General features: G+C 40.9%; 1 protein-coding gene across 1 annotated transcript in view; it reads right to left on the bottom strand.

Moving 5' to 3' along the window:
• Positions 1–20684, bottom strand: part of csmd3b (CUB and Sushi multiple domains 3b) — a gene marked incomplete at both ends in the record, with an annotated part of 347168 nt that overhangs the window by 133210 nt on the left and 193274 nt on the right. The window contains one exon of the mRNA XM_083899904.1: positions 6149–6261. Within this exon, the coding sequence (XP_083756030.1) occupies positions 6149–6261 (113 nt within the window). The remainder of the gene's footprint in view (positions 1–6148; positions 6262–20684) is intronic.

Below are 20684 nucleotides of genomic sequence, written 5' to 3'. Positions count from 1 at the left end.
TTGTATCAGCTTCAGAAGCAGAGCTGTATTGACAGCAGTAGTGATTGCTAGTTTGTTCTGAATCAGCCTCTGCATTAAAACCAGCTGAATCTCAGCTTCAACTGGGACGGCACGGAATAGTTCTTTTTACACTCAACGCTGATTAGACAAATGTGGCACCAATGTCACTTCCAGGGAAGCTCAGCTTCCACGACACTGGACGAATGGGGTGTGGGCAGGCGTGCATGCTGGGCTTCTGAATGATGATTGGAGGAACTGTCTGAAATGAGGAACCAGTTTTTGATTGACAGCGTTGCAGAAATGACAGCAGAGCCTTTTCTGCCTCAGTCCTGTGTGGATTTTGTGAGGGAAGTTTGTAGACAAATACCTGGTCGTGTGTATTTGCTGGGTGATATAGCCCATTTTCATTTGCACATATAGCCTTTCAGTTTTGCATAATTATCGCGTTTCCTTGTTCTAATTTATGTAAGAATTTATTAATAAATAACTGGGCCTGAAAGGAGCTTCCCCTGTTTCAAAGACCAGCAGCTGCCACTGTTCAATAATGTGCAACTTTTTAGATGGCAACTTTTCTGAAAACACTAACAATTTCTAACAATATTCAACTTGTGTTTAGAAAGTTTCTTGAATCTTAACACGATAAAGAAAAAGCAATAGGAACATTTAATTTAATTGCCTCATTAAGAATTACGGCTAAATTAACATAAAATGAGATCACATCAGATGGATTCATACTGTTGTGTTGATGAGTCAAATTACGTGGCCACATTTAGACGAAAAACGTAGGTGTATGAAGTTTAATGCATGTGAAAACACTTCGTAAAGTGATAGTGTTGATGTAATTGCTCACTGGGGTATAAGCTTATACATATACAGAAAACGTTCTCGTCTATGACAGCTGGACATTTAATCGTTAATATTAATACTAAATGCATAATGTTAGGCTAAACCGCAGTGCCAAAAATCTCTACTACCCTTATACTTCTCATCTCTCTCTCTCTGACTCGATCTCATCCACTTTTAATGTCTTTTTCCTCTGTTTTGCTTTGATGATTCCCATCTCCTCCTCTATTTTTATCACTCTTCAGGATCTCCTCTCTGTAGTGCCAGCTCCTCTCTCTTTCTCTTTGTTTTTCAACCAACCACCACCACCCTCCTCTGCAAAGTTGGACACTAATTATTAAGAGTTTATCATTAATTCAGAGGGTCACAATTGGGCGGTATTTTATTCACAAAATTAGTTAGTGCTAATAATATTAATTATTAGCACTAATTAGCTAGTAATTAAACATATATATAACAATACATTAATTGCATTAATTGTCCTTGTGGAACCAGTTCAATGTGACCCATTGATGTCAAATCAGATCTATTTTGACGTATGAGGGGTTTTTTGACATCAGTTTTGGAACTTTTTGTTCCTGTCTTTTTTCCATGAGGAGTAAATTTTCAGCCTCTCTGCTGATGTTTGAGATCCCACACAGTAATGGAGATTGACAGCTGACAGGAAGTAGCCAATCAATCACAAGTTAGTTAAAAACTCCAGTGATTACTCAAGTAACCAATCAAACCGACACCTTTCATTAACACTTTGATTTATCTTTCAAACTAATTGGGATCAATTAAAATCAATTAAACCAATCAAAGGATAATCTTAAGGGGAGTGGTCAGGCTGTCAGTCAATTAATCAGGAATCATTTCTGAGAGAGCCAGAAGGGAGAGAGAGGTGAAGGGAAGGTGGAAGAGGACAAGCAGACGAGATCAGAGGGAGACAGAGAGATGAAAGGAGGAGGGAGAAACGATTAAAGGAGGGTCAAGGAGAAGGATGAAAAAGAAGAAAAATGTTAGAGGTTTAATCGTGACTTGAATTTTATTTTCAAATTCCACACTTTTTTCCTTTTTGACATCATGCCTTGACTACACTCAAATTATTATCATTATATTTCCATTTTGATTTAATAGATAGCCGTGTGGACATAATAGTTACATGCCTGAGTTGTCTCAAAGTGTTCTTTTTTTTGTCTTCCAGCTGCTCCCTCTCCATTGTGTTACCACATATTTGATTTGGCAGCGATTTTTTTTTTTTTTTCACTTAGGATGCCCTTACTGACGCAACCCTCCCATTTATCCAGGCTTAGGACTGGCACAAGGAGTACAATAGATGTGGTTCCCCCTGTGGCTTAACCCAATTTAGAGTGTCTAATAAGCAATGAGCAATGTGGTATTAACAATTGGGTGCCTTGCTCAGGGGTACCCGAGCCAGGTCAAGGGCTGTGGCTGACCGGTATGGTGTCAGATGTCGAAAAGTCGTGAGAGCAGTAAAACATGCTCACGAGTAAATAACGTAATTGCATGCGCGGGATGTTAATATCTGCGCACGTGCAATATGGGACCCTCATGTGTATACATGTATATAACAACCACAAGTAGTTCAGACAGCTGTGAGAAACAACTAAGCTGTGTGCATAGTGGAAGGAAGGAAGGAAGGAAGGACAGACGTGATCTTTATAGTCATTATACAGCTGAAATTGCACAACAACATTTCCAGGTCAGGTGGATCAGAGCCACTGCGACCAACATGACCGAATAACATTCTAACATGTTTTATGTGGGAGGAAACCCACGCAGACACAGGAAGCACATACAAACTGGGAGTCGAACCCAGAACCTTCCTGCTGTGAGGCAACAGTGCTACCACTGTGCCGCCACGTGCGCGCACTGCTTCTGTGTGAAGTGAAGTCCGCCTGCAAACTTAAAACCTGCTCGCTCGAGTGACCGGACTTTTGGGGGTGGAGACCAAGGAGGACACCAGCCCTCTTATGATTGGTCACTTTCACAAAGACCCACACCCACAAAGAACTACTTGTATTTGATTGACAGCTATCACTACAAGACATCCTGGGCAAAGGGGAATGTTAGACTGAAGCAAAGGATTTGCAGAGGTGGAAAAAGTACTAAGATATTGTACTCATGTATAAGTACCAATATTTTGATGAAATATTACTCAAGTAGAAGTAAAAGTAGTCATCTGAAAATGTACTCAAGTAGAAGTAAAAAGTAGTTCATTTGAAATGTACTTTAAGTAAAAGTTACTTAGTTACTTTGCGTGGGGTGTGAGTAGAAATATGACAAGGGCTCATAAATCCAAAACTATTTTGGAGCTCACGCGCCCGGCGCGACACAGGATATTACATCACTTTTGGCGCTCGCCCTCTATGTTCACGCACCAGTGCTGGTGATAATCACATCATCATTCGTCTGGTTCTGGTGTATATTTTCCCCCTGTAGGTCTTCATTGTGCTGAATTTTTATTTTTACTCAGTAACGGATAGAATTTATAAAGTTACTAAGTACAATACTTGAGTCAATACGTACTCAAGTAAAATACAAAATCCTGATTCTAAATTGTACATAAAAAATACAAAATACACAAAAAAAGTATTCAATACAGTAACTTGAGTAAATGTATTTAGTTACTTTCCACCTCTGAGGATTTGTAATATTCATACAATGGCTCTGACACCAAATAAACAATTAAACTGAGGAGAACTGTAATGAGTAGGTAAAACAGAGGCAGTGCACAGCTTAGTTGTGTCTCACCAAACTTCTTGCGGTTGTTTCATACGAATGCGAGTGACCTATATATTGCAGTAATATTATTTGCTCATGAGCAACACGACTTTTGACATAAATCTGACGCCATAGACCGGCAACCCTTCTATCAGAAGCCAAGATCACTTTCCACTTGGCTATGGGCTGCTCCGATTGTCTCATAGTAGATATCCCTTAAAAAATCATGCAAGCAACTGTCAAAAGGATCATATCAAAATGAATATAGAATTGATATAATATCAGCACTCGGTTAAATACCGTCTCTATTGATTATTTGGCTGAATGCATCACAGTCTTGCTCATGACACCTGTATACGGGTAATTAAAAAAACAACCTTACACAAACATAGTGAGGGTATTTATTCTACATCTACTCTAAACACGTCAACGTCATGTAATATTTTTACATCGACTTGGTTCTCATAAATCAGCTCCTCTGCTGTTAACAATTATGTCTTTTCTGCAAAAAGAACGATTTTTCAATTCAAAGACGTTGACGACGGGGAACAAAATGAGCAAATTACCGCAATTACATGGTAAACCAGCACTGTGGTGCGACTGAAAAAATACACCATAGAAATGTTGGCAAGCAGAGAGCGGGAGGGAAAAAAAGAAAATACACATTGAATCATTCTTTTGTAAAGGTATGTCATGTCTGAAAAATGGAGTCTGTCTTGCTGTCGTCGTCATTGTTGTCGTCTCAAAACATTATGACATTATCACTGGTTGTGGGTTTTATTCCTTTGACAAACTACACTAGCGGGTCCCAGTTGTGACAGTGCACGGTGCCGACTGCTGCTCCTGAGAGCTGACGTCCAGGATGGGGCGCACACCTCATTCAGCCTGCCTCAGTGTGTTTGGGATCACGGTGGGTGACTTGAATGTGCTGAAGTGAAAGGCGAGTCGCAGCGGGGGAGCGTGTCAGCAATAATGAAGTGGCATAGTGCAATTTTAGCATCAGGCATGACCGTGATTTACACTTGTGCTGTCCACCCACATTGAGGAAGAACAGAGTGTACTGTTTCGGCGGCTTTTAGTTTAACTTTGTGATACTTAACACACACACAGCATGTTTCCAGCCTTGAGATACGGTTGATCATGAGTGATATTCAGGATATAAGGGCGCTTTCACACCAACAGCAGTTGGTGCGCACCAAACGATCCATTCGAACCAAAAACTCTAGTCTGTTTCGTTTTCGTTGGTGTGAAAGCATCAATCGCACTCGGGTCCGCACCAAATCAAGCAGACCGAGACCGCCAAAAAGAGGTGGTCTCGGTCCGCATAACTCCGCACCAAATGTCAGACTCTGGTGCGGTCCCTCTGGTGAGAACGCGAACTCGGGTCCAAACCATATTCTGCAGTAAATGCCATGGACATAGCCTACCTTGTAGGTCTTTGAAACAATCTTCATCTCATAGTTAGCACGACCACATTCATGAAAATAGTGCGTCTCCTCTGCCTGAAATGACACCTTCGCCATCAGCAGATTGTTCTCCAGACGCAGCCGCGTCTCATTCTCAAATTGGATATTTTGCCAAAAATGGCCAATACAGAGAATGTAATAGACGAAGATCAGAGCAAGTAGCAATGTGCGAACGTGTTGCTCCATAGTGAGTCAAAATTGGCGCTTTTCTACCGGAAGATATATACGCATTGATGAAACGTCAACCCGGCCAATTTGGTGTGAAAGCGGACCACACTGGAGTCATATGTTACATAATAGCAATTGTATTGCCTGGTGCGGATCAAATAATCGAACTAGTGGTGTGAAAGTGCCCTAAGAAGGTACACCCTCTAATATTATGTCTTCAACGTGTCCGGTCAATCACAGTTTCTGTGCCATGAAAACACCAACACAGCCGCCTGCCCTTTGTATCTTGTAAAGTTTAAAAAAACCGAATAGTTACGCGCTTATGATTCACACAAAAACAGGAGTAATGGTTCGTAAAAAAAGAGAGACTAAAACAGCACATGAAGAAACAAGTGAAAAATATAAACAATATCTACTTCAGGCTGTCTGCACAGCTGTTACACAGATTCAGCTCTGATTACCGCTGGTGAGATACATGAACGCTGCCAAATGAATTTCCAAATGTTTTCCACCAGTTAGGTTCATGTCAAAGAAACTGAACGCCTCTATGAGCAGTTACTCCAGAAAAGGGGGTAAAAAAAAAAACTATAAAAGAGAAAGAACTAGACGGTGGAAGGAGAAGAAAACAGACAGAGAGAGAGAGAGGAAGAGATGCAGAAACAGATGGAAAAAAACAGTATCAAAGAAGAGACAGGAGGACTGGAGTCAACAGGTGTAATTAAAGGGAGTAAGAGGCAGCATTATGTGGAAAAAACTGTCAGTTGAGAAGCAAGTAAAAAATACAGGAAAAGCAGAGGAAGCAAAATGGAAAAAAAGCAACAATCATTAACCAAGAAATGTGTAGATGCTCTCTATATAATGAGCTGTATTACAAATTAACACACACACACACACTCACACTCACCGAGTGAGTATTTACTCCACAGGTATCCATTTTTGCTTACCTTGGTAATGAGCGCTGAAACCACGGTAACGGTGGTTGGCATCAGTCACAAAATGCAGTCGGAGCCAATTCTTGTTGCTCACGATAGGGGACGGGACGTTACTGCCTGACAACCTGCAAGAAGGACGGAAATCAAAGAAATCAAGACACAGAACAGGACGAAACACAACTCGCACGGATTGAAGCAAACGTCACATTCCTTGGTCATCTAGAGCTACACTTTAAGAGAAGTCAGTTTGCTCCTTTGTCAGTGTTTTTAATCTTTTCAATTAAACTGATACATTTTGCAAGGCTTTACATAAACATGCAGGTGTTGTGGGTCAGGTCTGGCCCTTTAAGAGAGGATGTGGCTTTGTGGGTACTCTGTGTGAGTGAGAAAGGAGAGAAGAAGAAAACAAGAGACCCGCGCCTATCGCCCTATGTCAGCTGAGATTGGAACAGCCCCCACAACAGACCCCCATGTGGAGGATAAAGCGGTAAAAGATGGATGGATTGATGTTCACACAAGAGTCTGAATCTGGATTCTTTGACGATCAGTTACTGGCTAAGACCAAGAGGTACCAGAGGTTCGGTAACCACAGTTAGGGGAAGAAGAAAAAATCAATGATTGCAACAGAGTTTTCTCTAAGGAACTTATTGTTTTCATTGTGTCCCCCCAGATTATTGTAGTCAGGCCTCTATCCCTCAACCTGTCCAACTTAGGTGTCCCACCAGGAGACAATATAGGATTCAACTTAACACTTAAGACTTCTCATCTTTAAATAATTGGGTGTATTTTTGTTTAGGTGCAGAACATCATTTTCTAACTTTTTTAAATTGTGTGTCCTAAATATCTTTATTGTCTGGGCATTTTGTGAAAGTGGGGATATTTTGGGAAAGTGAGGACATTTTGGGAAAAAGATGGCATTTTGGGAAAGTGAGGACATTTTGAGAAAATCAGGGCATTTTGGGAAAGTGAGGACATTTTGGGAAAAAGATGGCATTTTGGGAAAGTGAGGACATTTTGGGAAAAAGATGGCATTTTGGGAAAGTGAGGACATTTTGGGAAAGTGAGGACATTTTGAGAAAATCAGGGCATTTTGGGAAAGTGAAATGGGGTACTGTAAGTGTCAGTAGTGTGTCCTCACTATGGATGCTGCACTACGGATGCTGTTTTGTGGGGGCAAGACACTGGATTCTTGCTGCATGGGTCCACTGTGACAAGACCCTGCTTTACATGTGATTGGCTAATAACATTGCTCTGGCTCAATTTATTGGTTGAGAGCAGCATCAGTTTAACGCCTCGAAGATGATTAGATTAAATAGCTAAAACTAAACCACAACAAAACACTTGCAGTTATTTAAAAAAATAAAAAATAAAAAATAAACATTTTTAACCATTGACAGAAACCCGTCGTAGTGACACAGAACTTTTAACCCTGCATTCAAACGCACTTAGAAAACCTTCACTCATGTACTTGTTTCACATGATCTAATAGGCCCTTGAAGATGATTAAGAGCTGTAAACAAGGCCTTGCACTACAGGACCTCAAGTTTAATGGGTGTTCAGACACACTTGCACATATTCATACACACAAAAGATACTTAGATCGTCCTAGATGAAGCAGAACTTATCTAAAGCCTGTGAAATGAGATAGTCATGCCGCAAAAAATTAGACACAAGAAATCAGCCTGAGGTTTTACTCGACTTTACTTAGTTTTCTTTCACTTTCTTTATCTTGCTTGTACATCTCAGTGTGAACACGGAGAGAGTCGGTGTCTCGGTGCGTCTTTGAGTTTGGAGCTGCTGTGCGGAATGAAGTGAGAACAAAGTCTCGAAGCACAAACTTAGGAATAGAATATCACGATTTCACCATCCAATGCAACCAGTCGTGACTCCAAGCTGCTTTTAAAGCTCCACAGTGTAACTTGTGTTCCCAAACCACTGCTTGTGCGATGACTGTTCTCCTTCAACTGCTGAGCTGATGACCTTCATCAGCATTCTGTGAGCTCATTTGACAATGGTTTGAATGTAACAGACATTGTTAGGATTGAAATGTTACCCACTACACTTTTAATGAAATAGGAAACGTAATTTCACTTTTACCTAGTTTCCCACCAGCTGGTTAACTTTAACATCGAGCGTATCACAGATGGCAGGTTTACGCATAACATGTGGTTAATATTATTTCACTCACTTGTCTTCGTCACCAGAGAGAGATGGAAAAACACCTGTACATAAGTTTCCATTTTTTGGCCTGTTTTTGAACATTGAGACAAAATTACACGTTACTTTAAATATGTTTTATACTTTTTAATTTAACAAATCCTCATTTTTTTTCTATATAAAAATTCTTCATTTTAAATTGTTAATACACTATTTTAACATGCAGTGCATAACTGCCAGATGTTGAAAGTTATTCTCACTTACTCACAGGACATTTTCTGGCCCTTTTATAGTTAAAATAAACAAAACAAAAAAAGTCCACACAGACATTTTGAGGCTTAAAGGGTTAAGGGATTTGATCCAGTTACTCGGATGTAAAACTCATTATTTGGTGTAGTTTCTTAAGCTGTAGATGGTAGTTACCATTGGGGGTTGTTATGAAATAGTGAATATTACCCCTGCTATTACTTCTCTACAATTCTTCTACTGTTCTTTGCACCCCTATGGCATTTGCAAAATGTGCCTGACTGTCACTGTTTAATTCAACACTTTAAATAATAGCGTTTTTGCATTGACAAAAGTGCACTGTACTGAGGCTTTAATAGTACACAGTAAGAGCCAATTTGCCACTCTTTCATCAAAAAAGGGAGGGTAAGATCCTTTAATTGGATGAAAAGAAGAAGAAGGTGCTTGTGGTTGGGAAAGTGATGCGGAGCAGGTCACTGCTCCAAAGCCTCACGGTGGTGAGATAATTTGAGTCTGAGGAGAACTTTTAATGTTTGCAGCTGCATGCAGTCTCCATTCTCTACATCAGTGTGTTGATGTTTGCTGCTGAGGGTTAGGGTCTCGTGTTTGCTCGTCTCCTTCTATAAACCTGCTGTTAACCTTCACAGCCCATTAACATCAACTTACACACAGATACATGCTCTCACACAAGGAGAGCGGCGTTTCGGTGTATACATGACTTCACGACACACACGCCCTCCAATAACAGCGGGGCATAGCGGAGCATAAAAGTGCTATGCAGGTGTTTTTAGTAGGAGATTATATGTGTGTGTGTGAGTGCGAGCAAGACAGAGAGGGTCACCTTGTGCCCTAGATCAGAGGGATTCTCTGATGTCGACTATTAGTCACACACACATGCGCACAGTGGCAGCCCACAAACTGCCGGATTTACATATATTACAAAAATACAATAACATCGCTGTGAATGAACGTGACCCATTTAATTAAGACAAGAGTTTGTCCCATACAATCAGGGGAAAATAGTGTCAAAGCACCATGGTGCGTTTGGTTAATTTACTGGGATTATGGTCAGTCACCGCTGCAGTAGGCACGGTCGCTTGGGAAATAGCTGATTGTCGAGTTTCACCCTGAGGTTTTAAAGACACTCATATTATGGGACTGTCACTCGATGTTTTGAACTCCTCTCATCAGATGAGCACAGACGGACACGCTTGTTTCATACACGACAGATGACCCCCGGGCGGTCTCTCCATCTAAGGAACTGGATTGATTGTTTTATTACCTCCGGCAAAGAGGTTATGTTTTCAGGGACCTTTGTCTGTTTGTTTTTCTGTTTGTCCGTTTGTGAGCACCATAACTCAAAAAGTAAAAGACAGGATTTGATGAAAGTTTCTGGGAATGTAGGCCAAAAAACAGACATTTTTGTGTACTTTGTAAAGTATGAAACTGCATTGACAGTGTGGTAAAGTGAGTGGCCCTGGAGGAGATTTGCACTCTGTAAATGCCTACTCTTGTTGTCTGTTAGACTCTTTTTAAAGTTTATTTGCTGCAAGGGACGAACTGTACGCAAAGTAGCCAAAAGATTGCTCTATCCGCACTGTGATCTGAATGATCAAAGCTGCCTGTTAAGCAGCAGATTTAGTTTTTAGATTTTTGGGATTTTAGATTTAGTGTACAGGTGCTATATGGCTCATAAGGCTCCAGACGGACAGCGACGGCCAAGCCCATGAATATTTACGGTCCAAAAAAATAAACCACGGTGCAAAGAACAAATCAATTAATAGGCTTGGATACAGTTCACGTTTGTGTCCAACAGACAGACTTAAAAAGAAAATACTACAGCCACAAACTACTTACTGAGGAGGAAACCTAATTTAGAATTTATGTTTTCGTTAAAAATATTCTAAATAATGAAACAGCCCTTAATCAAACCCCTTTGGGCTTATCGATCTCATTCAATTTGAAGTGAACACACTATGGCAAATCAATGCTGGATCGGTCTATTAGCTGAAAGTGACTGGACACTGAATATGATGAAAGAGGGTCAGATAATAGGAATGCTGCAAAACATTGGCATACAGCATTTGAAATATCACCTGCCAACATATTCTATTCATCAGTGTAAATCAAGACTACATATATCAATGTGAATTATGAAAGAGTACAAAAAGTTATTTTTCCCAGAACCTCCATGTATACCTGACGTGAACACTATAGAATAGCCTACAGAACAAATATACTGATGCACGTTTGAAACAAAAAACAATTAAAAGTACTGCTTTAGATAATCTGATATAAATGACTTTCAAATTGCAGTAAATGATGCTTTCAAGTACGTAATTCTGCTAAACTCTTAGATGATTGTCTGCCTCTGCTGTGCACAGACAATAACATATTATGGTTCATGCTTATTAATTAGAACAAACAGACAGAGCCAATTAAATGGAACAAGCAAACCTCCAAAGGCCTAAGGATCAAAATTATAGAAAACTTTTTATTTTCTGTAGCCGAGACTCTTACTTCAGATTAGACTAACATTTTATGAGCCAGCTTATGTCAGACACTTATTTAACATAATGCTCATTTATGTTAATCTTTTTTTAATGTATCTTCTCCCTCGCATTGTACTCTTTTTTTCTCCTGATTTCTACCATATTCATTTTTCTTCTTATCTCCTCTCAATGGCCTGTGGTATTACACACTTCCTAAAACATAGGTTTACTACTCTTAATTCACTCATCTAGGATATCATGAGCCAAGGTGCATCACTAAGGGTAGAGAGTGTGCATATTCAATTTGTTCCTATATTAAAACAAGAATTTAATCATGAATCTGCACAGACTCTTTCCCTCTCTGTGTGTAAGATACTCAGCAAGCACTTCTAGGAGTGGAAGACAAAGGTATGATTACAAAAATCTTTCTTCCAGCAGTGGTAGGAAGTTAGAGCTGGCAACAGTGTCATCAATCTGGATCTCCAAAGCAGCAGGGGACACCTCTTCCACAGTGTCTTGGGATGGAGAACAGTTACAGCCAACTAGGCCCCTAGCATGAGTAATGAAAATAACTTAAAAAAGCACCGTGTGTGCTCGGCAACTTATTGCCTATAATTAAAGCTTAATAATCAAAGCTTAAAATGAAGCACCCAGCAGACGACCTCACACTTTCAAAAATAAAATAAAAACGGCAGCTTCTGAGGTGCAGAGAAGTTAAATGGTTGTTCCCATGTGGACACTTTGTGATGCATTATTAAATTATTCATCTGCTGAAGGCTTCTGTCAGTGACTGTGAGTGTTTTCCCAAAATATCTACTATAAAAGCACTTCAGGGGAGCCCTGATGTATTATAGATTTTCTTCATATTGACTCTAGTGTTGTCTTAAATACCTCGATCTAAGGGACGTCCTATACTTTGTTCTTTGGCACATGCCTAAAAGAGGATGAGTGACGCCAGGCTTTCCAGAGGTCACTAAAACTTACAATTTGGAATTTTTGGACGCTCTCTGATTTTGATAGTAAGTCCATGATGAGATCAAGAGAAAATATTTGACTATTTACTGACATTTTCGCCATCCATTCAACACAAAACTGAGCAGAGTAGATCTAACTCTGGTCTTTACTTTTCACATAACAAGTACTGGTCTCTGTTTGTGTGTGTGTGAGTGTGTGAGCATGTGGGAAAAGGGAATATCAAGTTCAGTGACCAGAGGAGGCGAGAGAATAGGACTGATAAAATACACTGGGCCAAAGGAGCATCTCTCCCATCCATCTTTTGCTTCCTTTCTTTCTCCACAGAAATACAAACCAGTTATTTGAAAGAGAGGGAGAAGGGGGGATATTAAGAGGGAGTGTGTAAATACTGATGAGGGAACTTTGAGACATGGAGCAAGAGAAGAACACACACAGACACTGACAGAAAGAAGTAAATCGGTTTGTTTGGAGTTAATGCACTAAATAAATACACAAAATACACTAGAAAGCTAGTGTGAACACTAAACCATGTGCACTATCTATATCTATATCATGTTGGACACACGATAGTAAAATTTAAACAGTTTTTAGGAACACCTGCAAAAAACCTGCCTTAGCTTTTGAGTAATAAATTCCCCTCAGTAAAGGTGAAACTCTTACAGGGGCAGTAATTAAACTGTTAAATCACTTTGGAGAATATCCTCTGTGGTGCATTTTCCAGAAGTCTGGGGGGGGGGGGGGACCCCATGAAGTTTGGCACATCTCCAGAAGAGAAAACTTTAAAAATGTGTAAAACAATTTCAGCCCATTATCAATGACAAGGGACCTGTACAAGTATTGTTTTTTCCACCCAAATGCAGCATTTTGCATTTCTTGACACTGATGTCATCTCAGCTCAAAACAATTATCCCAGACACTCTTTTTCCCACCTGTGCCATAACATGACATGGTGAGTGTTATCAGCAGGTCTGTCATCAGTCAAGTTCTTATCTTATTATATCCTCTTCATACAGTGAACGAACCCATCTTGCTATCTACCTACTCTTTGATTATGGACATCTTGGACAAATACATTAGTGTGAATTATGTGCTCATGTGTCTTTAGAGAGGACACACCTTTTTATCCCATCTCCTCCCAACAAAGGTGCCTCAAGGCACAATACTGGGACCCTTAAAAAAGTAATATACTTATTTGGCTATATATATTTGCATGTCTGAACATGGCCAATCGAGTTCTCCGTCAGTTACTTCTTCATAAACCATGAGGTGACCTGGAAATCCATGTTAAATGAGTTTTCCTTCTCTTATGATGATGATGCATCTATCTCGCGAGTTTGATACCATGGTCATGATGTCTTGCCCTGTTTGCAGCAGTGTTCTTCTGGCAGGGCTTCCTTCATACGCAGTGAAACCCTTACCGATGGCGCAGGATGTAGAAAAGCATCTTGTTCAGCCTAAGGCACATGCTGCTCACTAACCGTCACCTGATACCCATGTCTGGGGAAGCAAATCCGATCCAAGTCACTAATGCTTGCCGACACCTTGTATTGTAAGAACTGCCTTGTGACCGTTGCACACAAGGTACTTATTGCACATAATTGTTCTTGTATCAGGTTCTTCAATTGTGACACAAGGTATTAAGGGCTATCAGAAAAGGTCCCATTCTATCTTCAGGAAGATTCATCTCCACCAAGAGCACCTGCACTAGCTTATTATCGTTACCTGATCGAGGCTTATTTGTCCATCGTACCCCATAAGATCTCCTGTTCTACAGCCTGAGTTTGATCCCTGAGTTGTAAGTTGCTTTACATAAAGGAAACAGGCAAATCCGCCTAAAATAAAAATTGATTTTATGCTGGATTGCACTGAACCGAGTGATATTTGTCACTGACAACGTGATATTTAACTTGGTATTTTCACTGTTCATGAAAAAAAACACAACCTTCTTAATGATTCCTCACACACAGAATGCTGGTGGTGATGTGGGTTTGAGAGATAAACTCCATACTAACTGTATGTGTGCAAGTATGTCTGTGTCTGCTAGTGTGTGTGTGTGTGTGTGTGTGTGCATAATCATTAAACAGTAGGGGAATTCTACTTAATCAGGCAATCCGTCTAAATAGCCTCCTCTAATTATGACAGTTGGGAACTGCCACACATATCTACCAACATGCTAAGAGGGAGGGGTGTGGTCGTGAGCTCTGTCACACACTACGCAGAGAAATGAGCACGCACCCACACACACTGCAGGAGTGATGCACTGAATGTAGTCTAGGTGGAGCCATCATCAATCAGTATACAGAGACAGAGAAGTCCTCTGTGTGTGTGTGCGCATGTACACGCCATTGTTTAGATACACTATGTATGTATATGTGTTTGTGTGTATAGCTGAAGTGTGCGTGTGTGTGTTCGCGCTTGTGTGAGCGAGCCTGCTGTGTCACCCTCCATCAATCTCAAGTGGGCAGAGAGTAATCAGTGTTCACAACAGGACCCTGCTTTGTGCTACCTCCCCTCCCTTTATCTCATCTAAATTTCTCTCCTCCTTCTTGCTTGCCTCCTCATGGAGGAGCAAGCTGGTATTTTTGTAAACTGGCTTGTTCAGAAGAATGAAACCAAACATGAAAGACGCAGCCACCCAGGCCGCACACCGTAATGGGGAAAAAAAATCACTCTGACACAGATTATTTATAAATTAAGCACAGATACGTTAAAGATCCTGTAAAGTGCATGAAGATATTAGAAAAGATTGCATGTGTAGAGTAAAGAAATATGGTGTTTAGGCATGTCTAAAAAGCACAGGAAGCTCAAATTCTCCTCAAACACAGTGTTGATATAAAAACTCCTCCATCGTCTCAGAGCAGAGAATGAAGCTGAATTTTATATCATTTAAAACCAAATTTTTAAACACACGGTGCCTTTTTTAATCACTCAAATTTGGCATGGTGGTTACTAACACGTGTTCCCTGCGGGGTGAAGTCACAAGTGATAGTTTTGTCACTTTACAGGCTTTAACCTTTTAAACTGAAATGTCAACCTTACGTGTTTTGAGGCTACGCTTTTATATTTGAGGTCAAAACGGCTCCAAATCATTGATGCTGCAGTAAACACACTGACGGAAAAAAAAAGCAGCACAAGAAATTGACTGGAATTGACTGGCCTGCCCTCAACTTCATTGAGGTCAGCAGCTTGGCAACAAACTTTAGCGCCGAGTGCAAGACAAGGCCTTATCGGCCCCCTTACATCGTCACCTGACCTCACCAGTGATCTTGTGACTAAATGGAAGCAAATGTCCCAAAATCTCCTGCAAAGTCTTCTGAGGGCAGTGGAGGCTGTTTGGATGTCCACATGCTTTATTTCTCATAGAACATTTGAATAATCCCAACTAATCATCTTAGTAGCCTTCTACTTCGGATGGCTCCGAGCATTTACTGAGAGTGACAACACTAAATCACTAAATTAGGCTCCGACAAATCCACTTTGAAGAGTTGACAACAATTTAGTTTTTTTTTTTAGAAATAGATAATCTCGTTCTCCAGACGTTAAAGTCGCTGAATCATTAGCGACTGGACTCCTTCATGAATTTTCCCATACAGAAACAAGCGAGTTTTGTTTTTTATCATGGAGGAATGTGTGCCCTGCATAAAATGTTTTCGCACCATTTCATTTGGTAATTTATGGTGGAACAGGTTGCAAATGTCATTTCTCGCTTCCACTTTTTGGGTTGATGGATAACACAGTCGTACCTGCTGAGAAACTGCATGAAATATAAGACAAAAAACACTGGATTTGACCATCTTCATAGTACGCAGTGATGTCATTAAAATTAGGAATAAGGTCTGTGTTTCTGTGTTGTGACAGAAAACAAATCCTCTCTTCCTACGACAGAAATAGTAGAACTGAGAAATTAATGTAAGCAAACACCGTCATAGCAGAGTGATACACATTTTAAAAGGAGAAACTACGCTCTGCACATATACATCATAAGGACAGGGCTGTGTGGCACAGGGAATGACAATGACTCCATGTGTATAATGGCAGAATTCATCTGCAGTGGTCAGTCCAAACGACACATCGCTCTCCAGTGGTGCTAAACCTCTGGCCGTGTCCCTCGGCTTTGGCTTTGCGGCACCTACAGTAACGGCACCTCGCTATGGGATGTTAAATATGACATTTTTGGGCAGCGGCAGTGACCTGGGGGTAAGAGATAACGCATGTCATCAATGTCTGACAATATCTTCCACATGAAACACCACATTTCACGGCCCCTGGAGCAACCAGAGCAATGCTTTATTACGCCGACTGCAAACCCAATTCGGTGCTTATTGCACATCGCAGAGAAAGGAATTATTCAGACCAACCTCCTGCACCACGGCAGCTCCTTACATCATGATGAATAGTTTTGGACAGAAAAAACACTGCGATCAAAGGTCAAATATTGAAGATGCCTCAAAGCCCTATAGAGTGAAAGTGACCTATTTCAACTTTTCATCCTGAATGAATATTATGCCTAACATGACTTTGTTTGCGTAAACACTTTAATCCAATTATCATACACTAATCCAATTATAAACCTTACTTTGATTCTAAGAGTAATTTGATTAAACTCTTTGCATGCATAACAGAGAAAGATTTATCTTAATATACCAATCTTAATGCAATCTTGCATAGTGTGTGATGATTTAATTTAATTGCCACGTGCCTCTTCCCCTATAGGCAGCTCGTAAATTCTCCAACTCCCCTCATAAAATGCAAGCGCCTGTCACTATGGCTTTTCAGCTGCTCCTATGTAACAATTGTGCAGTTTGACCAGATTTGAGAGATCAGTGCCAGCTATGAAAAAGACAGTAGCTCTAAAAATTAACACTCTCATATATTGAGCAAGCTGTGCAGCTCAGGAAAACTCAGATGGACGGGCTCACTCGGCATATGGTGTTTACATCTCTGACCAAACTTCCTATAATGCAGTAATTTCACACAGCTCTTCACACATCTTAATCCAACAACAAATGCTTCCTATATGACCCAAGACATGGGGATTAACTTGCTCACATGGTTTTAATCTTATTGCTGTGGTGTCAAGATGAAGGTTTTGAATATGTTTTTTGATTTTTTTTTGGCTTCTTTCGTTTTGTCTTATCTTCTTACCTCTCCTCATCTGTTCTGCCTCTCTCTCTCATTTTTTTAACCCAATCTTTGCCTTTCTTTGCCGAGTTGTGCATGACCTGACACAGGCTCCCAAAAACACTATGCCACTTATCTGCTGTCCTCCTGTCTGTTCTCTCCTCTGCTTTATGCCTGCTCCCACAAATGTATCCTCTTGTGGGTTATGAGGGGGGGGGGGGGGGGGGGCGAAAGAGGGGATACACCATGGACAGGTCACCAGTCCATCACAGGGACACAGAGACAAACAACCATCCACTCTCACACTTACACCTAGAGTGTCCACTTAAGGCCCTGGTATACCGTGCACAGTGCATTGTGCGTCGCATGGTGCAGACCCTGGTATACTGGCACGTCAGGGTCCTGTAGTATCCCACTTCACCATCGGGTGGCGGTACAAGTCTGGATGCAGGGAATAGGATGCATTCCGACTAAAGAAGATGCTACAGCTCCCTCGAACACATCTGGTTCGAGCGGCTCACAGCTGAAAGAGTTGGGGTGTTAGCCGGTTCGAAGGTCGCCAGGTCGAGGCTCGGACGACTACCCTTGCCGACTACTTCTTTCTGTCTTCTGCTTGGTGAGGAAAGCTTGTACTCCACCTACTGGTGGGGTGGAAGTTCAGTTCGCGCATGGGCTGTCCACGTGCACCAGCGCACGGTTCCAAAATCAGGACTGATGGCACAAATTGCGTCATGCGCACGATATCCCAGGGCCAAAAACTAAAAACTAAACAAATCTCCACTCTGCATGTATTTGGATGTGTGAGGATCCCAGGGTAGCAGGAAAAACCACACAGGGAAACATCCCGACTCCATAGAGAAACATGTACTGTACACCTACAGTTGGTACAGGTGATAAGAGTGCAGGTCTGAGTGGAATTAGAACAGGTGACCTTCCCATTTTTTCAATGGATTTGAAGGTGTGTGGATTAATATTGTGGTAAATTTGCTTCATAAACATGCTGCGATAATACTCTTGTTGACCTTAATTATTCTTATGGTCACCAGAAATTGGATTTAAAAATTGATGCACCACAGAGAAACATTGTGAAGGTCACTAATTCGCCCCATAAGCCCCAATTTTATAAACAGTGCCAGTGTGTGGCATGGGCTTGTTTACCAGTTCATGATGAAAGTTGTTTGGCACATTGATGTGTGTTTGGTTATTCTGCAGAGTCCTAGTCACCACTGTACGCTGTTGGTTATGAATGATTTTGAACTGGATAGCATCGCAAACTGCTTACTCTAACGGGTTACTTTTATTCAGAATGCAGGAACGTACCAGATTACATTTATTTGACAGTACATTTGTAATGTTAAAAGTAACTTTCCGAAATAACTATACACTGATCCACTGCTGCTGTGGATGATCAGTGTGTTCTCCTGACCCACTAAAATGCTTTTGTGCTACCAGTAACTCCAGAGAACAAAGGCTCTGACCGCGAAAGTGTTTCACAGTCATTACTGACGATATATGAAATATGTAAATGCTTCTATGAAACAAATTAGGATGTGGACCTTTGAGTCAGGGGTTTGGTACCAGCCTCATTTTGTCTCCCCTGTTTGTGTTTCACCCTGCATCTTCCTATACATATTTGAAATCATCTGATATGTGTGCTTGTTTGCTGAGTGTGTGTGAAAAACAGTGTTTGTGTTCAAGGTCACCACTCCATTTCCTATTCGGGATGGTGCTGCTATCCCAGCATCCTCTCTGCCAGCAGCATTGATTAGCACTCTACAAGCATAACATCACACACTCGCTCTCACACACACACACACACACACACACACACACACACACACACACACACACACACACACACACACACACACACACACACACACACACACACACACACACACACACACACACACACACACACACACACACACACACACACACACACACACACACACACACACACACACACACACACACACACACACACACACACACACACACACACACGACACAGACATGTGACCTGTTAGGAACGACATATGACTTTCACCATCCATGTAGGGGAATTGTGTGTCGTTGTGTGTGGCAGTGGTAATGATTATGTTGTGAATGCTACAGAGATTATACACATTTGGGATGTTTTGTCAGCATTATTCATCCGTTCCTGTTTTATTTTGGTCCCTAACATTTCCTCTCATGTCAGATATACCTGCACTGCTTGTGTTTTGCCACCACTGAGATTACCTTAATGGTGTCACCTATGTGAAGCTGACTCTTCGTCTGTATTTAGTTGCTATGCACCTTTAATTTTTGGCCAGTTCATCTTGTCTGGATCCAGTAAGCGTTCCAACATTTAGCTTGATTTTGCTCCCCCTTGTTTACAGTATGACCTTCTCTGTTTTTTTTGGCGCTTGGTTTGATACTTTTGCCATTTTGATTGACTGCCTGTGGATCGACCCCTTTCTTGGACTGAGTAAACATAATTTTGCCTCTACGCTTTACGCGTGGTGTCCTGCATCTGAGTCTTTTCTCAGGTTTTTACACATATTTGCGGTGGTACTGTTACTGATGAAGGGTGACAATCATTCGTCTAACGTCCTCAGAAGAGCTAGGTTTTTAAATAAGGATGTTTATTTAATAAGATATACACTTGCACGTCCTAGTTGGAGTGACTTTACTCAGTGACTATCCCATGGTGTGTTTGCTCATAGTAAATCAAAGCTTTCCCTCGAATCAACTTTGCACGACAGATTTATTTACGAGCATTTTGCCAAGTACATTATGCACTGTTGAGATTCTCTGATTTATCTATTGCAACTATTTTGTTAAGTGGGCATGTTTTGGTGTTGTGCTGTAGCAGACGTGATGATGAAATGTTGGTGCTGATCACAAGTTTCTCTTTACTGTTATAGTGGAGTAGGATGAGGGAGGAGGGAAGTAATGTGGCCAAGTTATCACTACAAACAGATGCTGTGTTGTGTTCCCCTGGCTCAGTGTTGAACATACACCGCATTTACTGATATGACTGTAAACTTCTATAAGTGACTTGCGGGGCATCTTAGATGTTTTACAGTGTACCGTATGCCTACTGTGTCTGAGTTAGAGAATAAATTTAGAACATATTGTCAAATATATGTAGAGTATGTAAATATCGCCTGGGTTAAATGAACTGGTTCCTAAACCAACCTGCCTACAGTGACATGTCTCCAGGCAACTGAAGACAAGGCTTCAACTCCAACTCGAACCTGACAAAGTATATTTTCAGTCATCCCAGACAAGATGGTGACTTAAATAAATAAATTACAAACTATGAATAGTTCGGTCCACCATTACCATGAATTTGATGACAAGCTGTCAGGCAGGTGCACAACAAGTAAGAGCACTTAACATTATGATAATTCTTGGAATCATGTAAGAGACGACTTGTCGGAAAAGAGAGGGAAAAACTTAAAGATATAGAGAAACGGGAGGAGATGTTCTGGATAAAGAGCGAAGAGACAGGGCAGAGACAGGCAGTAGGAAGGAGACAGTGAGACAAAGATAGGGGGAGATAATTC

Source organism: Microchirus variegatus (genome assembly GCF_963457635.1).
Source record: "Microchirus variegatus genome assembly, chromosome: 13".
Classification (NCBI taxonomy): domain Eukaryota; kingdom Metazoa; phylum Chordata; class Actinopteri; order Pleuronectiformes; family Soleidae; genus Microchirus; species Microchirus variegatus.
This window is presented reverse-complemented; position numbering and strand designations above follow the sequence as displayed.